At 40.9% G+C, this 24211-nt stretch overlaps 1 protein-coding gene across 4 annotated transcripts in view; it reads right to left on the bottom strand.

The window, feature by feature from the left end:
* gpsm2 (G protein signaling modulator 2) overlaps nt 1-24211 on the bottom strand; it is a 38604-nt gene that overhangs the window by 3185 nt on the left and 11208 nt on the right. For 3 of the 4 annotated variants that reach the window (XM_057857066.1, XM_057857067.1, XM_057857070.1), the window contains 12 exons: nt 16397-16618; nt 16183-16318; nt 12773-12912; nt 12573-12696; nt 12367-12482; nt 10842-10997; nt 10189-10297; nt 9983-10112; nt 9838-9914; nt 7495-7677; nt 7262-7424; nt 5122-5312 (listed from right to left, as the gene is read on the bottom strand). In XM_057857066.1, the coding sequence (XP_057713049.1) occupies nt 5122-5312; nt 7262-7424; nt 7495-7677; nt 9838-9914; nt 9983-10112; nt 10189-10297; nt 10842-10997; nt 12367-12482; nt 12573-12696; nt 12773-12912; nt 16183-16318; nt 16397-16618 (1747 nt within the window). Of the gene's footprint in view, nt 1-5121; nt 5313-7261; nt 7425-7494; nt 7678-9837; nt 9915-9982; nt 10113-10188; nt 10298-10841; nt 10998-12366; nt 12483-12572; nt 12697-12772; nt 12913-16182; nt 16319-16396; nt 16619-22264; nt 22597-24211 lie in introns of those variants that run through there. The other variant, XM_057857069.1, reaches the window with a different exon arrangement.

Raw genomic sequence — 24211 nt, 5'->3', positions numbered from 1 at the left:
TTTCAGTAAATTATACTGTAGGCATTCCCAAATGCATGATGGGAAGTGGAACCATGACTGTGCGTAGTGCTACCAATTGATATAGCTTCTCTGCGTTGGGAAATAACATAAGGTGTTAAGAAAAAGATCAATTGCTACCTTGCTTCCCCACATTGCTTCCCATGATATTTCTAATCGTAGGGGGAGGGATTGTAAGGTTTTAGCCAATTAAAAAAAAACTCCAAAGGCTGCCAAAATTCACTCAACTCATTTTGCGCTGCCTTTTATCTCTCACAGGTAAAATGGCGCCATTACAGATTGAGCGCGACAATGCGTGAGTGGGTCGTGCAGTGCATGCATTAATTGCGTTAAATATTTTAACGTGATACATTTTTTTAAAAATTAATTACCGCCGTTATCGGGATAAATTTGATACTACCTTAAGCCTAAACTAAAGACTGGATGAGTGTAACATATTATGTCTGTAACGTTAAATACAATTAGAAAACGATTTAATAAAAAAATGTATTTTAAAAAAAAAAGGCATGACCGATATTTTTTTTGCCGATTCCGATACTTTGAAAATGACATGATCGGACCCGATCGACATCTCAAGCTATAATAATTTGATATTAAAACCCCTCTTAATGTTTTTGTTTTAATAAAGTTTGTAAAATTATTTTAAGCGATAGGTCGCCATTCTTGTTACGTCGTAGTGCGTGACGTCACCGGGCCCGTTGCCGAAATTCCAGCGCGTCACTCGTTAGCTTTCCCAACATGTCGTCGGTTCTACCCTTCCTATTTGAACCAGATCTGAAAAGTGAGGAGCAGGACAGCACTGTCGGTCGTTCACAAGACGAGCTTCAGGGAAAAATGTGTGCAGCAATCTAGTGCTGCAACGATTAATCGATTAACTCGAGTATTCGATGAGAAAAAAAGATTTGAATTAAATTTTGCTGCTCCGAGTATTAGTTTAAAATTAAAGTGGCGTTGCAATGGTTTGTTTTTGAAAGTGTTTGCATTTAGTTTCATTGATTTGGGTGGATACACTACCCTCTAGTCTGCCTCATTTTACATGGCCAAATCCAGCTGCTCCCTGTTAAGACCAACATAAGCTCGGTTTTTGTTTGAACTAATGTTTTTTAATGCATTCGTTATTTTTGTGGGAATATGTGTCTGAACCATTGTTTAAGAGCATTGTTTAAAAAAAAAAATAAAAGGTTGGTATTTTATAGCATTTAAGCTAGTGGACTTTTGCTATATAAGTTAGCCAGTTGTTCTTTTGTTGTACATATGTAGATCCTTATTTATTTATTTATTTATTATACCGTTTGAGGCCCAGCTCAGGTATTTTCATTTTTTCATATTTATCCGATCACTCGATTATTCGAACTAACTTGTTCATCGATTAATCGACTACTATAATAATTTTTTTCCCCCAGTCACTTCTGAGATGCAATTATTGGCTGTTTTCAACAATGTGCGTCGAAAATAAAGACATTGATTGACTGAAAATGGTTCAATATTAGATGAAATGTCTTGTTTTCTCATGTATATTTATAATTGCTCCTTACCTAATAAAAAATGTTTTATCCGATTACTCGATTAATCGATAGAATTTTCAGTCGAATACTCGATTACTAAATTATTCGATAGCAGCAGCCCTACAGCAAATAATGATAAGACAAAAGTTGGACAAAAATCTCAATGACAACAGAGCGAGAGAGCGTATGCTGTTGGGAACTCCGGTTGGGAGCGAGAGTGTATGCTGTTGGGAACTCCAGTTTTATTAGCAGATATTCAAGGTAAGCATATTGCGTTTTCAAACTTATCCCAATATAATTATGTAGATTGTTAGCATCCAGAGCTGTCGTGTGCTTACAGTACAGGACAAAGAGCACACCTTGTGTAATCCATGTCTTGTACATTGTAACGCGTGGTAGCTAGGATACGTGTATAAAAGTACCAAAAAGGGGAGAAGCTTCCACTTATGCACATTTATTCACTAAAAATAATATTTCCACCTTGACCACTCTTCACTCGGGAGCTCAGCAGTACGCAAACATTCGTTCCCTGACGAACTCCCAACATTGTTGTAAGGTCCACGTCAGAGTCGCTGTCGTCACTGTAGCGTGCCATAGTGCTTTAATTATTTAGTATGATTTGGGGGAAAACTCCCACGAAGAATAGTCAACAAAAAAAGATAGCAATAGTAATCCAAATCTGCGTTTTTTTTTACTCACTGGAAGATCCAGGAATTAGACCAATCCCATGGCAATGTTGTAGCCACAATCAGGCCGTCGATTCCACAAAATAGACGGATCCGAAAAGCCGCTTTGGGACGGACGAATCAAAAAAATGGACAGATCCAAAACCAATATTGCAGACGCGGTGGGACCGTCGGATCCAGAAAATAGACGGATCCCTTGACTGAGGATCCAGGAAAAATGTTCGGGCGCCAGTTTTAACGCGTGGTGGGTAGGATACGTGTATACAGGGACCAAAAAGGGGGAGAAACTTCCACTTATCCACATTTATTCACTAAAAATAATAATTCCATCTTGACCACTCACTTCACTCCCCTTGTTTCCATTTGACTGGAAATTGCATCCAAAAGCAGCACATCGTAGCATTTTACTTGATAAAATAAGCAATTGTTGAACACGCTACACATTTGGAACGATCCCAATGACGTCATCACTGCGAGCCTGCAAACCATGGCGCCAACTAACGATCAAAATATGTACTAAATATTATAAAATATTGCCATTGATTTAACATTTTATGTGTTTCTAACAACATATTTTAGTACAAGAGAACAATTGTGGTTTATTAGAGCCTACATGTATTTAAGTTAGAGGATCACTTTAAAAACGCCGACCAAAGTGAAGATGTGCAAATACTGCGTTTGAAGTGCCATCATGTGGAATTGTCAGTGTGCGATAAACTTTGTTCCTACGTCAGACATGAGACCAATGTTTACATTTGGAGTCAACATGGATACCTTTGCAGTGGGTGGTCACAATATCAGATATTTTAAACAACCATATATCAAAATTCAACACATTTATCATGGCTGAAATGTACCCATTTTCTTCAAATAGAAAACAAACAGAAAAACAGCAGGTATGGTCATACACCTACTATGGTCTCTAAATTTGCAAAAAAAAAAAGGACACAAAAGCGCCAAAGTAAGAAAAGCCCACCAGAGTGGCCAAAGCATGGACTTATTTCAACGAAACAAAGGAGGGTACACTGTGCCTTCTGCGCCATTCATATGGTCCCTGGCAAACTTCAGACAGGCAAAAGACACATTACAAAAGTAATGGCAACCTTTGAAAAATCACGTCATGCTTCTCTAATTTGTGTAATTAACAACATCTGTTACTTACCTGTGGCACATAACAGGGATGCCCCACGAGGAGAGATTTTACACGGAGCCCCAGTCCGAGGTAAAATTATGTTTAGCCTTTTCCATTTTATAACAATTGCTGCAACTGTTCATTTATTCCCACCAAGCTTCTTTCTAATTGTCCCATAGCCTTTCCCAGCACTGTAGAGCTCAATTTTTTTCTCTGGTGTCTTTTGAAAGCTCTCTGGTCTTGCCCATGGTAGCAGTTGGATTATTACTGACTATAGGGTACATGGATGCCAATAATGAGCACAAACAGGTGGTGGGGTAAAAGTGGACTTCTTTTTAAGGTAGACTGACAACTCTTTGAGTGTCATAATTATTGCTGACCTACGGTGGCCGAGAGGTGTCAGGCGAAATGCAAAGTCCAAACACTTTGCAAATAGAAAAAAGCACGAACCCAAATTGTAAACGCTTTACAAAAGAAAAAAGCATGAATGCAAACTGCCACAACACGATCCCCAATTCCTAAAGCGCGATTGCAAACAGGCAAAAGCACGAACCCCAATTGCCACAGCACGACAGCAAATGGCTCGCAGCACGAATGCAAACTGCCACAACACGATCCCCAATTCCTAAACTGCAATTGCAAATCGGCAAAAGCACAAATCCCAACTGCCACAACATGACAGCAAATAGCTCGTAGCACAACAGCAAACGGCTCACAGCACAGCAGCAAAATCACGCAACACAACGGCAAAGAGGATGACCCGGAAGTTTAAAAAAAAAAAAAAAAGGATGACACTTTATACACTTTATATGTGCTTTGTGACCATCTATACGGACTTCCATGAAGTTGCCCCCCATCAGACGCAAATTTATATAAAAATGATGTCAATCGTTTGTGCTGCAACGGTTTTGTTGATACCGTATTATGGGTGGTGACGTCACTCGTAGCTTTTCCTCAGTTTAGCTCCCCGCGGCTAATGGAGCGTACCAACTCACTCAATAACAGAGGGGTGTCATAATAACTAGCACGAGCATAACACAAATTCGGGTCCATTTTGCAGTAGGTTGGGGGGCTTGAGATATTGATTTCAAGTGATGACGTCCCTCTAAGCCCCCAATTTACTGCAAAATGGACCCGAATTTGTGTTATGCTCGTGCTAGTTATTAGGACACCCCTCTGTTATTGAGAGAGTTGGTACGCTCCATTAGCCGCGGGAGCTAAAAACCTGGCTAAACTGAGGAAAAGCTACGAATGACGTCACCACTCGAAATTAATATCAATATCTCAATAAAAGCATAATACTGTATCTACAAAACCGTTGCAGCACAAACGATTGACATCATTTTTATATAAATTTTGCGTCCTTTTTTTTTTTTTTAACTTCCGGGTCATCCTCTTGCCGTTGTGTTGCGTGATTTTGCTGCTGTGCTGTGAGCCGTTTGCTGTTGTGCTACGAGCTATTTGCTGTCGTGTTGTGGCAGCTGGGATTCGTGCTTTTGCCAATTTGCAATCGCGCTTTAGGAATTGGGGATCGTGTTGTGGCAGTTTGCATCCGTGCTGCGAGCCATTTGCTGTCGCGCTATGGCAATTGGGGTTTGTGCTTTTGCCAATTTGCAATCGCGCTTTAGGAATTGGGGATCGTGTTGTGGCAGTTTGCATTCGTGCTTTTTTCTTTTGCAAAGCGTTTACAATTTGGGTTCGTGCTTTTTTCCATTTGCAAAGTGTTTGGACTTTGCATTTCGCCTGACACCTCTCGGCCACCGTACTGAGCCGCCCCTACCTGGCACTTGACGAGCATGTTGAAGAAGTCTTCGTCGGGCTCGGCGTTGTCCGCGTTGGCCATCAGGTGGCTGAGCACGGCCCGGTTGCCGTTCTGGTTGAGTCGGAGGCCCGGCAGGCTCCCGCCCGCGGCCGAGGAATCCTCTAGCCGCCGGCTATGAGCGCCGGACACGTCGGCGGACTCGGACACGGCTGTCGAAAATTCATTTTGGTCATTTTTGGACATTTAGGCTGGTGCTGCAATTTAAGTAATTTGATAAGATAAAAGCTTCGAATCAAATTTTGCTATTTCGAGGATTCTTTTAATTAGAGTGGCATTGTAATGGTTTTTTTTTTTTAAAGTGTTTGCCTTTAGTTGTATTGATTTGGGTGGATACACTGCCCAAAAGTGGCAACGGTGACTATGACATAACTTATCTACTCCCTGTTAAGACCAACATTAGTTTTTGTTTGAGCTAATATGATTGTTTATGCAGTCGTAATTTTGTTTAAAGGTATATGTAGCAGTTTGTGGTGGGAATATGTGTTTGAACGGTTTGTTAAGAGCATTGTAAAAAAAAAAAAGGTAGCATTTTATAGCATTTAAACTAGCGGACTTTTGCTATGCAAGTTAGCAAATTGTTCTTTTGTTGTACTTAAAACCTCATTCAATGTATTTTTTAACTGTCTGAGGCCAAGCTCGGGTATTTTAATTTAGTTTTAAATGCATTTATTGCTCTTGTGAAATGAAAGTGCAGTTCTGCGTAGCTTGAAGAAACACTCAGGAATTTTAAAATAGATAAACGCTTGTTTCGTTTTTACATCTAAAATTTATTCTGCAGGAATTAAATGTCATTCGATTACTCGATTATTCAAACAAATCAATAGATTAGTCGATGATAGCGCTGCGACGGTTAATCGATAAATTCGAGTACGACTATTAGGAAAATTTTGCCGTTTCGAGGATTCGCTTGATTAGTGGCGTTGCACTGGTTTATTTTGAAAGTGTTTTCATTTAGTTTTATTGATTTGGCTTGATACACTGCCCTCTAGTGGCAACAGTGAATATGACATAACTCATTTCACATGGCTGAATCCAGCTGCTCCCTGTTAAGACCCAACATATGGTAAATTTTTGTTTGAGCTAATGTATTTTTTATGCAGTTGTAATTTAGTTTATAGGTATATTGAAAAGTTTTTTGTGGAAATATGTGTTTGAACAATTTGTTAAGAGCATTGTTAGGAAAAAAAAAAGTTTGCATTTTATAGCATTTAAGCGAGCAAACTTTTGCTATGCAAGCTAGCCAATTGTTCTCTTGTTGTACTTCAGTGGATACACTGCCCTATAGTGGCAATAGTGAATATGACATAACTCATTTAACTTAACTGAATCATGCTCCCTGTTAAACTTACCTAATGTTGGTCTTTTCATTAGCTAATTTTTTTTTTATGCATTTGTAATTTAGTTTAGAGGTATATCTAGCAGTTTTTTGTGGAAATATGTGTTTGAACAATTTGTTAAGAGCATAAAAAAAAAAAAAAAACATTTTATAGCATTTAAGCAAGCAAACTTTTGCTATGCAAGCTAGCCAATTGTTTTCTTGTTGTACTTCGGGTGGATTCACTGCCCTATAGTGGTAATAGTGAATATGACATAACTCATTTAACATGGCTGAATCCAGCTCCCTGTTAAGACCAACATCAACTAAGTTTTTCTTTGAGCCAATGTGTTTTTTTTATGCATTCATAATTTAGTTTATAGGTATATTTAGCCGTTTTTTGTGGAAATACGCGTTTGAACAATTTGTTAAGAGCATTATAAAAAATGTTAGGATTTTATAGAGTTCAAGTTAGCTTGTACTTAGAACCTCAATTATTTATTTAAATTTTTTTATACCTTTTGAGGCTAAGCTCAGGTATTTTATTTTTAAATGCATTTATTGCTCTTGTGAAATTGCTCTAGTGCAATTGTTTAGAATTTGGGAAAAAAAAAACACTTTGAATTTTGTTTTGTATTCGCATTAATGCTCTTTTGAAAGTGCAATCTTAGCAAGCCTTTGTTTTACAGCTCCTAAAATTAATTCTGAAATGCATTAAATATTCCTAATCCGATTACTTGATTACTTAAATAATCTATACCTGCAGCCCTAATTTAGACTCACATTTTCTTATGATTCTGGGCGGGGACTCCGGGCGGCTGCTCAGCGACAACCTGCTGCCGCCTTTTTCCCGGACGGAGCAGCGCTGGTCGTCCATGCGGTTGCTCTGGAAACGACTCAGGAGGTCGAAGAAGCCTTCGTCTCCGAGCGTGTCGGGACTGGATCGCTACGTGCAAACAAAGTCGGCGGTCAGACGGGGGTCAAGAAAGAGCGTGTGGGTGTTGTCGTCCTTAAACCTTATGTGAGGGTGCGTGACCGTTGTCCAGAGTGTTACTAGCGTCCTGGAGAACCTTGGCGGAACCTCCGCCCGCTTTGAACTTCTTCCCGCGTAGACGGCTGACGAAGAACAACTTGGAGGAGCTCTTGGTGAGGGTGGGCTTGCTCTGTTTGCTCAGGATGTCGCTGCTCCACTTCGGACCCTTCACACACAACCAGAAGTATTTATGAAGGAATTTTTCGAACGACTCAGAAAATTTTTCAATTTGCCCGTAAACACTGATTTTTCACCATTTTTTCTTGGGGGGGGGGGGGATTCAAAATGTACAGTATCAAGTCCTACAATTTTTGACTAAATCACATAATTTGGACATCAAAAATTGGGGCAACAAAAATGGATGTATACAGAACATGGAAATAAATTTACGGTTCCCCGGAAATTTGCCAAAAACTTTCCCGTTTATTTTTAATGGGATGCAACGTTCAAATTTCCCATTCACTTCCAATTGGAATTTCCAATGGTCGTTCAATATTTTTCCCATTCATTTTCAAAGGCAAAAAACAAATGTCCCCAAATCAACAGGAAATGACCAGATATCAATTGGTCGTGTCCCCCAAATGTCCTGATATGACCAGGACACATCTCCCCAAATGTTCCCAAATGACCTGATATGATCAGGCCACGCCCCCAAACGTCCTGATATGACCAGGCCATGACCCCAAATGGCATATGACTAGGACACGACCGCCGAATGTCCACAAATGACCTAAAATGACAAGGACACGCCCCCAAATGTCACCAAGTGACGTCATATGATGAGGACACGCCCCCAAATGACCTGATATGACCAAGCCACGCCTCCCAAATCTCCCCAAATGACCTGATATGACCAGGACACGCCCTCCAAATGACCTGATATGATCAGGCCACGCCCCCAAATGTCCCCAAATGACCGGATATGACCAGGCCACGACCCCAAATGACCTAATATTACTAGGCTACACCACCAAGATGTCCCCAAATGACCTGATATGACCAGGCCATGACCCCAAATGACCTGATTTGACTAGGACACGACCGCCAAATGTCCACAAATGACCTAAAATGACAAGGACACGCCCCCAAATGTCACCAAGTGACGTCATATGACGAGGACACGCCCCCAAATGACCTGATATGACCAAGCCACGCCTCCCAAATCTCCCCAAATGACCTGATATGACCAGGACACGCCCTCCAAATGACCTGATATGATCAGGCCACGCCCCCAAATGTCCCCAAATGACCTGATATGACCAGGCCACGACCCCAAATGACCTAATATTACTAGGCTACACCACCAAGATGTCCCCAAATGACCTGATATGACCAGGCCATGACCCCAAATGACCTGATTTGACTAGGACACGCCCCCTATATGTCCACAAATGACCTAATATGACGGGCACGCCCCCCAAATGTCACCAAGTGACCTGATATGACCATGACACCCCCCAGATGACCTGATATGACCAGTCCACGACCCCAAATGACCTGATATTACTAGGACACGCCCCCTATATGTCCACAAATTACCTAATATGACGGGCACGCCCCCAAAATGTCACCAAGTGACCTGATATGACCATGACACGCCCCCCAAATGATCTGATATGACCAGGACACGCCCTTCAAATGACCTGATATGACCAGGCCACGACCCCAAATGACCTGATTTGACTAGGACACGCCCCCATATGTCCACAAATGACCTAATATGACGGGTACGCCCCCCAAATGTCACCAAGTGACCTGGTATGACCATGACACGCCCCTCAAATGACCTGATATGACCGGGCCACGACCCCAAATGACCTGATTTGACTAGGACACGCCCTCCAAATGACCTAATATAATCAGGCCACGCCCCCAAATGACCTGATATGACCAGGACACGACCCCAAATGTCCCCAAATGACCTGATATGAACAGGCCACGACCCCAAATGACCTGATATGACTAGGACACGCCCCTCAAATGTCTACAAATGACCCAATATGACTAGGAGACACCCCCCAAATGTCACCAAGTGACCTGATATGACCAGGACACGCCCCCAAATAAACAGGATGTGACCTGATATTGTCCCCGAAACGTCCCCAAACCAACCTGGGAAGGGCTAAAATCTGTATCGCCTCAAACAGTTTCTAGTTGGAATTATAATGTATTCTCATGGGAAAATCCTGCTCGACATACAACCGTTTTGACTTACAAACAAGGTCCTGGAACGACTTAACTTTGTATGTAGAGGCACCACTGTATATAAATATACACAAATTACCATCAAACACTGGAGAAAAACAACAAAGATAGAGTGGCTTACGTTCATCTTGTCAGGCGTGAGCTTCATCAACTCCAGGTTCTCCATGCTGTGCCTCCTGCTCATCCTCGGCCTGGCGCCTTCAAACACAAACACGTGCTGGCGCCGGCTATGGCGTGGATGGAAAAAACCCAAACGGAACGCTCACCTTGCATCTTGTAGTCTGCATCCCTGTTCTCGGACAATGTGGAACTATTCGTGCTGTAGCTCAGGCCTAACACCGTCTGCAGATCTGTCACGTTCATACGCGCCGTCAACTCGCCGCTCCTGTCTCCAGTCTGGTAGATTGATCACTTTTCAGTTGTTTTTTGTTGTTGTTTTTGCGACAAGCGATTTAACGTGACAAACACAAACCTCTCTGCAGATCTCCAGGTGTTTCTCAGCAAAGTGCATGGCCTGGTCGTGGTTACCCAGCGCGGTGTGAGCATTTCCCAGACTCCAACACGCTCGACCTTCTCCGATCCTGCACACGTGACAATCGAGTCAAAATGAGCGGTCCGCAATATATCAAAAAGGTGATATATGGTGATACTTTGTAGCCTAAAAGGTTTTCGATATGCTCCCGGAGTGGAAAATTAATGAGAAGGACAGCAAAAGCAAAATGAACAGGAAAGACGGGATGAGACGAGTAGAGTTCATGTGTTAAATGGCTCCCAGCATAGTTTGTATAGTGTGACTAAATATTGCCATCCAGTGTATTTGTTAAGCTAAACGAGTTGCTAAAATGGTTAAATAGAGTTTGGCCAAAGTCTGAGTAAGTTTTATGTGCATTTTGGATATCTATTTTGATTTTGAATTTGTGAATGCCACTACTCTTTGCATTGTTCTTTACGAACGAATGTTCTTTCGCTGCCACCCTCCCACTTCAAGCGGATTGGACGTCTACTAGTGATAAAAACATTCCAATTCAGAGCAGAAAAATAGCTTGTTTGTCCTGTTTATTAGTTGTATTGTAGAAAACCAAAGAAGAAGTAGTACCCATCCCCTTTTCGTTTGACCACACCTACCGATCGTTGAGGTCCTGGGCAATGATGAGGTGTTTAAGATGGTAGTCGATGGCTCGCTCGTAGTCCTGCAGCAGAGTGTACGTGTTGCCCAAACTGTAACACGCTTGAGCTTCCACCGCGCGATCCTTGAGCTGTCGCGCCAGCTGCAACGTCCTCCTGGATCCGTCAAGGACAGATGACACTTAAACTCACTGGCCGCTATAGACAATGATAGATGAACTAGAGCCTATCTAAAAACCACAAAAAATTCCCGCCAAAACTTCCTGTTGATACTGAGTCACTGGCTTTTGTTTTAAGCAAATTAATGGGACACTTCCTGTTGATTTTGTTGCATTTCCAGCTCACTTTGTTTTAGTTTCGGATTTCTGTCATTAAATGTTGATGTTGGGCCACTTCCGGGTCACTTCCTGTTGTTTTTTAGAGCATTTCAGGGTCACTTCCTGTTGATTTGTTTATATATCTGTTGATACGGGATTAATTACTGTTGATGTGACATTTTTGATGTGACTTCCTGTTGATTTTGTGATATTTTCAGGTCACTTTGCTTTAATTTTGGATTTCTGTCACTTCCTGTTGATGTTGGACCATTTCCGGGTCATTTCCTGTTGATTTCTAGCCATTTCCAACTCACTTTCTGCTGATACCTCTGTTGGTACTGGATCAATTCCTGTTATTTTGAAGCATTACTGGGTCACCGTGTTTTAATTTTGGATTTACGGTTCACTTCCTGTTGATTTTTGGGTATTTCAGGGTCACTTCCTGTTGATTTTGTGCCATTTACAGGTTACTTCATGTTTATATATCTGTTAATACGGGATTAATTACTGTTGATGTGACAGTTTCGATGTGACTTCCTGTTGATTTTGGGCCATTTCCAAGTCACTTTCTGCCTATATCTTTTTTGGTACTGGATCAATTCCTGTTATTTTCAAGCATTTCTGGGTCACTGTGTTTTAATTTTGGATTTACGGTTCACTTCCTGTTGCTTTTGGGCCATTTCCGGGTCACATCCTGTTGAATTTTGGGCATTTCTGGGTTGGTTTGTTTTAATTTCAAGATTTCTGTCACTTCCTGTTGAGGGTAGGCCATTTCCAGATCACTTCTTGTTGATTTTAGGCCTATTCCCGTTGATTTTGGGGCATTTCCAGCTCACTTCCTATTGATTTTTGGACACATCCTGTTAGTATTGAGGCACTTTCCCTTCCCTTCCTGTTGGTTTTCTGTCATTTTAGGGTCACTTCCTGTTGATTTCAGGATGCTTTAAAAATGAACAGTTTTTCCAGTGACCCCACTGTAACTTTTGCAGGACACGATTGAAAATAAAGAAACACATGACCAACCTCCCCACTGTTCTCGCGGCTTTAATGTTATTTTGTAAACAAACTAATTAGCGGCCATTGATGGTGATTGCACTAAAACTTAATCACTCATTGCCAGCACTGCCAGTTCAAATAGATTTGACGTCTATCGCTGTCAATGTCAGCCAATGAGTTAAAAAACACGCCATGATATACGAGCAACTTACTTATAATGCTCAGCTGCCACTTCAAACTCTCCTAGGAAGACGTAAGCGTTCCCCAGGTTGCAGTAAGCTCGTCTTTCTGCGGAACGGTCACCGAACTCTCTCGCTATGAGCAGACGCTAAAAAAATAAAAAATAAAATAAAGATGACTCTTTGAGAGGACATTTTACACACAAAATAGGCGTTTTTTTACTAGCCTCGAACCTCACCTGCTCATGAGATGCCACCGCATTTCGAAAGTTCCCCAGCAAATAGTGAGTGTTACCCAGGTTACCGTAGGTTCGACCCTGGGCGGCCCGATCACCGAGTTCCTGCACGAGCCCTAAATTTGCCCTGAAAAAAACAGCAAATGATGACACTGCACAACACAGGCTAAATTAACACCAACGATAAATACAATGTGACATACTCGTAATATTCCGAGGCCTTCCTCAGGGCCATCATGACATCTTCCGGGAAATCTCCGGGCTCAGCTCCGCTCCAGCAAATATTTTTCCCTTTAGCGTGGTAAACATTCCCAAAGTTGTATAGAGCTCGGGCCTGACCCACCTGAAACACGGAAAGTGAACGCAGTAGTTATAATTAGGGTTGTTCCGATCATGTTTTTTTGCTCCCGATCCGATCCCGATCGTTTTAGTTTGAGTATCTGCTGATCCCGATATTTCCCGATCCGATTGCTTTTTTTTTTTTTTTTGCTCCCGATTCAATTCCAATCATTCCCGATAATTTTTCCCGATCATATACATTTTGGCAATGCATTAAGAAAAAAATTAATAAAATCCAGACGAATATATACAGTGCCTTGCAAAAGTATTCGGCCCCCTTGAACCTTGCGCCACATTTCAGGCTTCAAACATAAAGTTATAAAATTTTAATTTTTTGTCAAGAATCAACAACAAGTGGGACACAATCGTGAAGTGGAACAAAATTTATTGGATAATTTAAACTTTTTTGACAAATAAAAAACTGAAAAGTGGGGCGTGCAATATTATTCGGCCCCCTTGTGTTAATACTTTGTAGTAGAGCCTAGTTCGGGCCTAAAAAATCCAGCCCGACCCGACACGGCCCGCTGGTATTGAGGCCCGACCCGGCCCGAGCTCGATCACTTAACTAGATTTGCAGGCCCGAGCCCGAAAAACCCGATTTTTTTTTTTTTTTTGAGTGACGCGGAAAAAACGCAGCAGCAGCAATTTATTTTCATTTCTTCAAGTTGGCAGAAAAAAACGCAAGTTTTCTTAATGTTTAAATAATCTACATATTTTTTTGAGAATTATCAAAGCATTCACACAACGAAATAACGCTGGGAAAGTTTGTTAAACATATTTCTGAGTGTGTGGGATATTGTTCTCACATGGACGTGCTTCTCTGACAAGGAGAGGGAACAGGAGAGGGGGGCGCCTCGGCCGTGCGCAAACGGTAGAGAGGGAGGACAAGAAGGATAAGCGGCCGGCGCCACGGCGTTCGTGCACACGCACAAGCAAAAGCGCAATACAGAGTGCTTGCTCTCCATTTTTTTTTTTTTTTTTTTTTTTTTTTTTAAATAATTTATTAGTCCGGCATGGCGGCCCGACCCGACCTGACCCGAACGTGAATGCTTAAATTGTGGGCCCGGTTCGGGCACAAAATCTAACCTCTACTTTGTAGCGCCACCTTTTGCTCCACTTACAGCTGCAAGTCGCTTGGGGTATGTTTCTATCAGTTTTGCACATGGAGAGACTGAAATTCTTGCCCATTCTTCCTTGCAAAACAGCTCGAGCTCAGTGAGGTTGGATGGGGAGTGTTTGTGAACAGCAGTCTTCAGCTCTTTCCACAGATTCTCGATTGGATTCAGGTCTGGACTTTGACTTGGCCATTCTAACACCTGGATACGTTTATTTTTTAACCATTCCATTGTAGATTTGGCTTTATCTTTTGGATCATCATCATTATCATCACCTGTTGGAAGATAAATCTCCGTCCCAGTCTCAGGTCTTGTGCAGATACCAACAGGTTTTCTTCAGAATGTTCCTGTATTTGGCTGCATCCATCTTCCCGTCAATTTTAACCATCTTCCCTGTCCCTGCTGAAGAAAAGCAGGCCCAAACCATGATGCTGCCACCACCATGTTTGACAATGGGGATGGTGTGTTCAGGGTGATGAGCTGTGTTGCTTTTACGCCAAACATATCGTTTTGCATTGTGGCCAAAAAGTTCCATTTTGGTTTCATCTGACCAGAGCACCTTCTTCCACATGTTTGGTGTGTCTCCCAGGTGGCTTGTGGCAAACTTTAAACGAGACTTTGTATGGATATCTTTGAGAAATGGCTTTCTTCTTGCCACTCTTCCATAAAGGCCAGATTTGTGCAGTGTACGACTGATTGTTGTCCTATGGACAGACTCTCCCACCTCAGCTGTAGATCTCTGCAGTTCATCCAGAGTGATCATGGGCCTCTTGGCTGCATCTCTGATCAGTTTTCTCCTTGTTTGAGAAGAAAGTTTGGAAGGACGGCCGGGTCTTGGTAGATTTGCAGTGGTCTGATGCTCCTTCCATTTCAATATGATGGCTTGCACAGTGCTCCTTGAGATGTTTAAAGCTTGGGAAATCTTTTTGTATCCAAATCCGGCTTTAAACTTCTCCACAACAGTATCTCGGACCTGCCCGGTGTGTTCCTTGGTTTTCATAATGCTCTCTGCACTTTAAACAGAACCCTGAGACTATCACAGAGCAGGTGCATTTATACGGAGACTTGATTACACACAGGTGGATTCTATTTATCATCATCGGTCATTTAGGACAACATTGGATCATTCAGAGATCCTCACTGAACTTCTGGAGTGAGTTTGCTGCACTGAAAGTAAAGGGGCCGAATAATATTGCACGCCCCACTTTTCAGTTTTTTATTTATTAAAAAAGTTTAAATTATCTAATAAATGTTGTTCCACTTCACGATTGTGTCCCACTTGTTGTTGATTCTTGACAAAAAAATTAAATTTCATATCTTTATGTTTGAAGCCTGAAATGTGAAATGTGCATCATCCCAATGGTCATAGGCAAACATTAGACATGTGCTGGTTTAAGCAGTGGAACCTTCCGTTCCATGCATGATTTCAAACCATGACGTCTTAGTGTATTACCAACAGTAACCTTGGAAACAGTGGTACCAGCTCTCTTCAGGTCGTTGACCAACTCCTGTCCAATAGTTCTGGGCTGATTCCTCACCTTTTTTAGGAATATTGACACCCCACGAGTTGATATCTTGCAAAGGGGTTCCACTCCAATTGAGATTGACCGTCATGGTTAGCTTCTTCCATTTTCTAATGATTGCTCCAACAGTGGACATTTTTACACCAAGCTGCTTGGCAATTGGTCCATAGCCCTTTCCGGCCTTTTGGAGCGGTACAATTTTGTCTCTGGTGTCTTTAGACACCTCTTTTGTCTTGGCCATGTTAGACGTTTGAGTCTTACTGATTGTATGGGGTGGACAGGTGTTTTTATGCCGCTACTGACTTCAAACAGGTGCATCTGATTCAGGATAATACATCGAGTGGAGGTGGACCTTTAATAGGCGAGCTAACAGGTCTTTGAGGGTAAGGGTTCAAATACTTATTTTCTTCACTGTATCTTAGACGTCTGCTTCTAATCGACTCTAAATTTGCTGTTGTCACAAACAACTTTTGAAATACGCTCGTAACTGATTGCCAAAATAACCTACTATAACCGACGATCATATCAGCACTAAAACGTTATCATTGACTGCCATTATAATAGATTGAATGTCCATCGCCTTGGATGAAATTAAACGTCGAAGGCACCACGCCACTTTTTATTTGAGCGATTTACCTTGTCATTGAGGTCCCTGGCTATATCCAAATGCCTCTGACAGCATACCGTGGCCTCATCAAACCTTCCCAACACCTTCAGCGTGTTCCCGAGATTCCCGCTGGCTTTGGCTTCTCCGAGAAGATCTCCGATGGTCCTGCACGTAGACAAGCGAATCAAAACGAGAGCACTTATATCGAGGTCGCTCGCTGTTGTTGTTGCTGAATTCACCCACCTGGTCAAAGTCAGGTCATGCCGGTGGAACTCCAGCGCCTTGGCGTAGTCTTGCAAATGGAAGTAGGCGTTCCCCAGCTGACTATAGATGGCGCTGAGCACCTGCAGGTCCTCCGTACCCACCTGGATGGCGGCTTCGAAGAAGGAAACGCCTGCTCTGTAGTCCCCGACTTTGCAGAGCCGCTCGCCCTCCAACGCCAGCTCGAGGCAGGACACCTCCATCCTACGAGAAAAGGTTCAACTAATGCTGAGCAGTCAAGTAGGCAAACTGAGTGGAAGAAAAACCTCCGGCACAGTGAAAACCTTCAGTAGAGGATGTTGTTTCACTGCTTCCTTCCACTTATACAGAACAATGGACGTGAACTGTGTATCTTACTGGCCAATGTGTACGTGTACGCCCTTATTTGTTATGGTAGATCACATCCTTTCATAGAGTGTCTCGTAGAGTAGATTAACTCATTGGCTGCCATTGACGGACATTTATAATTAAGTTTTCAGTATTCAATTTCAATAACAATACAAAAACTTCAAGAAATCATGCAGTAATCAACAAGAAAAAGCGTTGTTGCAGACCAGTTGCATCACTTGAATGCTCCTAGTTCATACAGCTATTTCATGTCCAAATTCTAGAACTTTTTATGGGCTTTCAAGACCAATTTTCCAGTTTTTCATTTCCCTAAAATGAACAGGACGTGACCAGTAAATGTCCACAAAAGACTGGCTATGAATGCCTTCGTTTCAGTGCCACTGACGGCGCCAGATGTCCCATCACGTCAAAATGAATAGGATGTCTAGCACCATCAATGGTAGCCAGTGAGCTCATGAGACACTATTCTAATCGAAGATTTAGGTTGTGACCTGCTGGTTCCTTTTTTTTTTTTTAAACACTGACACCTTTTTAGAACGATGAATCCAGGGTTTCCCCTACACATAAAAGATTGTGGCGCACTGTATACGGTACACGGTATATGGTGCTCGGTTCGGAACAGAGGCGTATCGAACGAGTTTCTGACGTGATGTAACCCTTACTTTTCGAGGCTGTGAGTCAATCGGGTTACAGTTTCTTTGTGTAGATTATATTTACTCTGTCTTCTCTACTATAATAAGGACCAACACAGTAGGACAGTATAACCCAGAAACGTCAACGGCGCGACAACGTGGCAGCAGCGAGAACATAGAGAAACGCGGGCGTTAAAGTCAATCAGCCAATGCACACCAGTCGCAGTGCAGCCGCGTGTTAGATGCGTCCCAAAAGCGGCTCAACACGACGCACACGAAAAGAACGGCAGAGTTTATTATTTGACGCGAGATGCGACCGTCCTGCGGCAATACTACTACCGGTAGCTAGGATCGGGCAGACCGGAAGTCACTCGTGTAAAAATACGGTGGATCCGGTCGATTTTCAAACTAATATGCAATCGTAATCCACTTTTTGAGTCCATCAGATCTCTTGAGTGGTAGATCGGGGCACAGTTGACTTGTCTTTGTTGATTACTGCTGTCAACACGACCCCGTGTTCAATACAAAACCCTCCTACCACAACAAAACAAGTAGGAACTAATATTCACATAGGAACTAAAGTTATACAACATAAAAATATACAATATAAATGAATAATACATCACATTTGTAAAATATAAACACATAATAAAAGAAATAATAGCCCATTTAAATAAAATAAAATGAAATGAGCTTAAAAAAAATGTAATTAAATAATAAGAATAATACACAGATCCTGCTTACACAATTAAATTTATTAATTTCTGTGTGGCGCTTTAACTTGAGAAAAATACACCAATAAAGCTTTTGAAAACCGTTCATAAAAAAAAAAAAAAAAAAAAAAAAAAAGATTCATTGAGGCATTTCATTTGTAAAATACATGTTAAAATCTTTGTCATTGGGATTGCTTTTCTCTTTAGCACAGGACTTCTTTTTTCTTCTTTCTTTCAGAAAGAAAGCTGACCAATACGCAGGGCCTGAAAGGCAAATTGTTGTTGGATTATCTTTAAATACCCACTACTTTTTGAGCAGAATTCTGGCTTTCTATAGGCTAATGTTCCTATTGTTGAAAGCACAAAGGTGTGTAATAAACAACTAGCACATTTATATTTTTCATTTTGTTTTCTTACTGTACCGAAAATGAACCGAACCGTGACCTCAAAACCGAGGTACGTACCGAACCGAGATTTTTGTGTACCGTCACACCCCTAATATATATATAGCTCATTATTTACGCACTATTTGCGATAGGTTATCTGAAATAGCACATCAAATACAAATTGTTCCTTTACATGCTTTATTTTGAAAATCACATCTGTTCTCTGTTGTGAACTTGCGTATGACGTCGGCGCTCGCGGAGTTGGAAATCGGGGGAAAAAAATCCACGAAGAGCTATTTCATTTTAATGAATGTATTTACGGGACTAAGCCTGTGAAAATGACGTTTTGACGTAACATGTAAGTTCTTTATGGCATGTCTATGACCCGAATCGTCGTGTCCTAGCATAGCATTTGCCTCAGGCTAAATAAATATTTCGGAATGTAGAAATAACCAAATCGTTAAGGCGAGTGTTGTATTTCAATGTTACGATAACGTTTTCCAAAATGGAAAAATGCAAGATCACATTTTGAGACTCAGATCAAGTAGACGCAAACACAGGCAATCTGGCTGGGACCCAAAATGGACAGAAATGGCAAAGTTCAAGCCCTGGCTGTACCACATAAATCAAGGTGAGTATTAGGAATTGTGCAACTTTTAGTTTTATTCATCAGAACTGTATTGTTTTAACTTGAGTTACGGTGTTGAAAAAGTTTGTTTATACGTTGGCATATTCCTAATCCAAAAAATTACACTCACTGACAACATATATATATATATTCAGTGATATGAAAAAGTATCTGAACCTTTTGGAATTTCTTACATTTCTGTATAAAATCACCATTAAATGTGATCTGATCATTGTCATAATCACAAAGATGGAAAAACAGTGTCTGCTTTAACTAAAACCACCCAAATATTGATAGGTTTTCATATTTTAATGAGGACAGCATGCAAACAATGACAGATGGTTAAAAAATAATAAGTGCCTAAGGAGACTTAGAGAGTAATTAAAAACAATTTTTACCAAACAATTTAAGTCAGGTGTGTGCCTAATCACTGATGAGTGGTTTAAAGCTGCCCTGCCCACTATAAAACACACACCTGGTAAGAATTGTCTTGATGAGAAGCATTGTCTGATGTGCATCATGGCTCAGTCAAAAGAGCTGTCTGAAGACCAGCGATCAATGATTGTTGATTTGTATAAAGCTGGGAAAGGATGCAAAACCATATATAAAGTTCTGGACAGTCAGAGAAGTTGTCTACAAATGGAGAGAGTTTGGCCACTGTTGCTTCTATCCCAAGGAGGGGCCGTCCACCAAAGATGATGCCAAAAGTTCAGCACAGAATACCCAGAGAGGTAAAAAAGAATCCTAGAGTGTCTGCTATAGACTTACAGAAATCACTGGCACAGTCCAATATCTCTGTGCACACGTCACCTATATGTAAAACTATGGCCAAGAATGGTGTTCATGGGAGGACTCCACAAAGGAAGCCACTGCTGTTAAAAAAGTATTGTTGCTCGTTTAATATTCCCAAAAAGGAACTTGGACAGTCCACAGAAGTTTTAGCAAAATATTTTAGAGCTGAAACGAATACTCGAGCAACTTGAGTAACTTGAGTTTAAAAACTGATCCGAGTAATTTTATTCACCTCGAGTAATCGTTTATTTTGACAGCTCTAAGCATCACGTTTTGCTCGGACTACTTTTAATGCGGGACAACGCGCTGATGTCACGTGCGTAGAGGAAGAAGCAAAAAAAAAAACTTACTGCAGCCGACAACCGCTACAAACGACGCCGACGTTGCTAAATACTAGCCCGCACATGCTACGTTAGTTGCAGGTAGCGTCCAATGAGTCTCATAGAGATCACATGTATGTTGAACTAGATGCACAATGATAGACTAGGCCGCGTCTGGGCTGCGTTAGCAAACAGCCGCCATCTTAAAGCAGTAGAGCGCTAAGCGCTAATAAAGAGCGCTAAGCGCTAATATATAAGATTAACGTTACTGTCACTACTAGCTCACCTTACGTTAGCCCTGCGGAGGGCTAGGTTTCTATTAATTATGACCACAGTCGATGCGTGGCTAACGTGTCTTACATACAGGCTTTAACATAAAATTGCGTTGTGTAGTGATGAGGGTGTAAAATAAAAACTCAATAATGCTAACAGTCAATTTTAGCTCAGTAGTCATTGCTGGATAAAACACCAAGTAGCACTAGTCCCTAATGTGCTCCAATACAGCCTGTATCATACATTTATTTTGAAAAGTGAAAAACTCAAAATCCTATCAGGACTTACAGTTTAGACTAACTTAAAACTTAACTAGAACTTAAAAATGGCTTGACACAAATAGAAATTCAATGGAAAAACGTGGGAAAAAATCCTTTAAGTGATGTGTGTTATCAAGCGTAAAGGCATTTTTAGGTGTGTTTATATATATATATATATATATATATATATATATATATATATATATATATATATATATATATATATATATATATATATATATATATATATATATATATATGTATATACTTTTTAAAAATAAGATCTAAAGGTTTTTTTGAGTGAAAGCAGTGAATTAGTCATTTTTTTAAATTCTAGTTACATCTGAGACGCAATTGTTGGCTGTTTTCAACAATATACATAAAAAAAAAAAAGACATTGATTGACTGAAAATGATAAAATGTCGTTTTCTCATGTATATCTATAATTGCTCTTCACCTGAAAATATATTTGTTTTATCCGATTCCTCGATTAATCGATAGAATTTTCAGTCGATTACTCGATTACTAAAATATTCAATAGCTGCAGCCCTAAAATATTTTGTGGACTGATAAAACCAAAGTTGAATTGTTGGGGAGTAACACACAACGTCATGTGTGGAGGAAAAATGGAACAGCTCACCAACATCAACACCTCATCCCCACCGTGAAGCATAGTGGACGGAGCATCGTGATTTGGGGCTGTTTTGCTGCATCAGGGCCTGGACAACTTGCAATCATTAATGGAAGAATGAATTCAAAAGTTTATCAAGATGTTTAGCAGTAAAACCCGAGGCCGACAGACAGTTGAAGCTAAAAAGAGGGTGTTGCAACAAGACAATGATCCAAAACACAAAAGTAAATCAATTTCAGAATGGTCTCAGAAGAACAAAATACGCGTACTGGAGTGGCCAAGTATAAGTTCAGAGCATGACCTTAAGACAGTGTGATTCATGCCAGACATCCCAGGAATCTGACTGAAGTACAGCGGATTTGTAGAGAAGAATGGGCCAAGATTAGTCCTGACTGATCTGCAGCTACAGGAAGCGTCTGGTTGAAGTTATTGCTGCCAAAGGGGGGGGGGGGGCCACAAAATATTAAATGTGATTGTTCACTTACTTATTTTTCCCCCTTCTGTCATTGTTTGCATACTATTCTCATTAAAATATAAAAACCTATAAATGTCTGGGTGGTTTTAGTTCAAGCTGACACTGTTTTTTCATCTGTGTGATTTTGACAAAGATCCGATCACATTTGATGGTGATTTTATGCAGAAATGAGAGAAATTCCAAAAGGTTCAGATACTTTTTCATACCACTGTATCAATAACCTTTTAAGCTACAAAGTATAACCTTTTCGATATATTGTCACACCCCTAATTCCATCTGCGCACAATTTTAAAGTGTCTTACAATAACATGAAAGAATGTCTGGTGAATTCAGTACGTACAGTACAACCAAGCAAGACTCAGCCCAAGTAGATGTGATGCACCCAAGCCTACCTGCAGCTTTTTCTTGCCTTACAACAACAACAACAGCACATGGTGCATCTGAGAAGCATGTATTAGTTTCCCACGTCATCCAGGCTAACGAGAAACACAACCCCAAAACAACCTATTCTCTTATTGCTGCTAACCAAGAAAAAAAATTCCAAATGACATTGATGCGTCTGACGTCAGAGATATTAAAGACGACAAAACCCTCCGAAGCCGTGTGACACCGTCAACTGCGTTAAGCCTAAATGCAAGCGGGGCAGAGAAAGCGACGACTCGGCATTCTCTCGGCTCACCTTCATCGTCTCTCTTCCATGACTTAGTCATTTGAGATTACGGTGGCAGGAGTGTAACGGATTCCAGATCGGACGAGCGCTTAAGTAGATTTATGTCATGTGGTCGTGGACCTCACTCGTGGTCCGATAGAGTCAAATTAATTGAACCACCCCAATATTGTTGACATGTAGATAAAGCAAGCAAGCTATAAATATTTAAACGCTGGTTAAAAATTAAAGCGACCTTCAATAGGAGCTTTGACAGTAGATATTTGGTAGGTAATTGGAGACGCCTCTTCTGGGGAAATAAACTAATATACCGTATTTTCCGCACTATAATGCGCACCATCAATGAATAGCCTATTTTTAAACTGTGCACCGCATTGTTAAGGGGCAGTAGTCGTAGTAGTAGTTAGTAGAGGTATGCAAAATTTCCGATTCTTAGATTATTCGCGATTCGGCCGTGGAAGATTCGAGAACGATTCACAAACATCCCAATTCCGATTATTGAAATATGCGAAGTAAAGCGGAAGTACACAACACTCAGCGCGCCGCGCGGTCTTCGGGACGGAACGGAGCGAGAGTAGCTAAACATCATGCTTCCCATTACCCGACCCCTCGGGTAATACCAATGCTCAACTCACTGCTCTAGCTCAACTTATGCAAAAAGATAAAAAAACACAACAACATACCTGACTGCTGCCGATATAATGTTACTGTGGATATCATTTATATAGGACTAGATGCATTATAGATTTGGTAGTGTTAGCAGCACATCTACAAAAAGCTAGATGCGGGCGTTATAAACGGCCGCCATCTTAAAGCAGTACACTTCCCTGCAAGGCTATTGTAGCGAACCTTCCAAGCAAACCTAATTAACTTTTTATCTAAAATACTCCTAAATCGGTAAAATATTGACTTGAATCTATCTTTAAAATAGTTTTAAAACTTTCACATGTCGAAAGTAGACAAAAGGGAAATTATGGAATAACGGGAGCAATTTTAACAAATTTAACGGTTGATTCACAACATTAATTGAATGTAGTTTAAAGCTGCTGATACAGAATGGGGACTGGAGTTTTTTATTTAATGTTATTTTTGTATATTTGTTTACTGCTATATGTTAACTTGATGTGTGTGGTTTAGCCTGAGAGTATTTTTGAACAATTTTGGAACTAATGTACAAAACATTTTAAAAAAAGAGAGAAAAAAAAAGGAGGGGGGTGCATCAATAATCGTTTTATAATCGAATCGGAGCCTCTGAATCGTAATCGTAATCGAATCGTTAGGTGCCCAAAGATTCCCAGCTCTAGTAGTTAGGGTTGCGTTATGCATCCACTACATCGGGGGTCAGCAGCCCGCGGCTCTAGAGCTACATGCGGCTCTTTAGCGCTGCTCTAGTGGCTTCCTGGAGCTTTTTCAAAAATATTTAAAATTGGAAAAAGATGGGGGAGGGAAACATATTTTTCCTTTAATATTCTTTCTGTAGGTGGACAAACTATGCCACAAACATTCTTGTAATTCATTTATACAGTAATGAAGTTAAATTTGAGGCGGTATCGTACAACAGAGTAGTCACATGGTGCGTCATTCCCTATAGGATTTACTGCAGAGAAAATAAACATTTACCTCATTTTCCGCACTATAAGGCGCATCGTAGTAGGCCTGCAGCTATCAATTA

Source organism: Corythoichthys intestinalis, chromosome 14, assembly GCF_030265065.1.
Source record: "Corythoichthys intestinalis isolate RoL2023-P3 chromosome 14, ASM3026506v1, whole genome shotgun sequence".
NCBI lineage: Eukaryota > Metazoa > Chordata > Actinopteri > Syngnathiformes > Syngnathidae > Corythoichthys > Corythoichthys intestinalis.
Note: the sequence above shows the minus strand (reverse complement) of the source record. Positions and strands in the feature narration are given on the sequence as shown.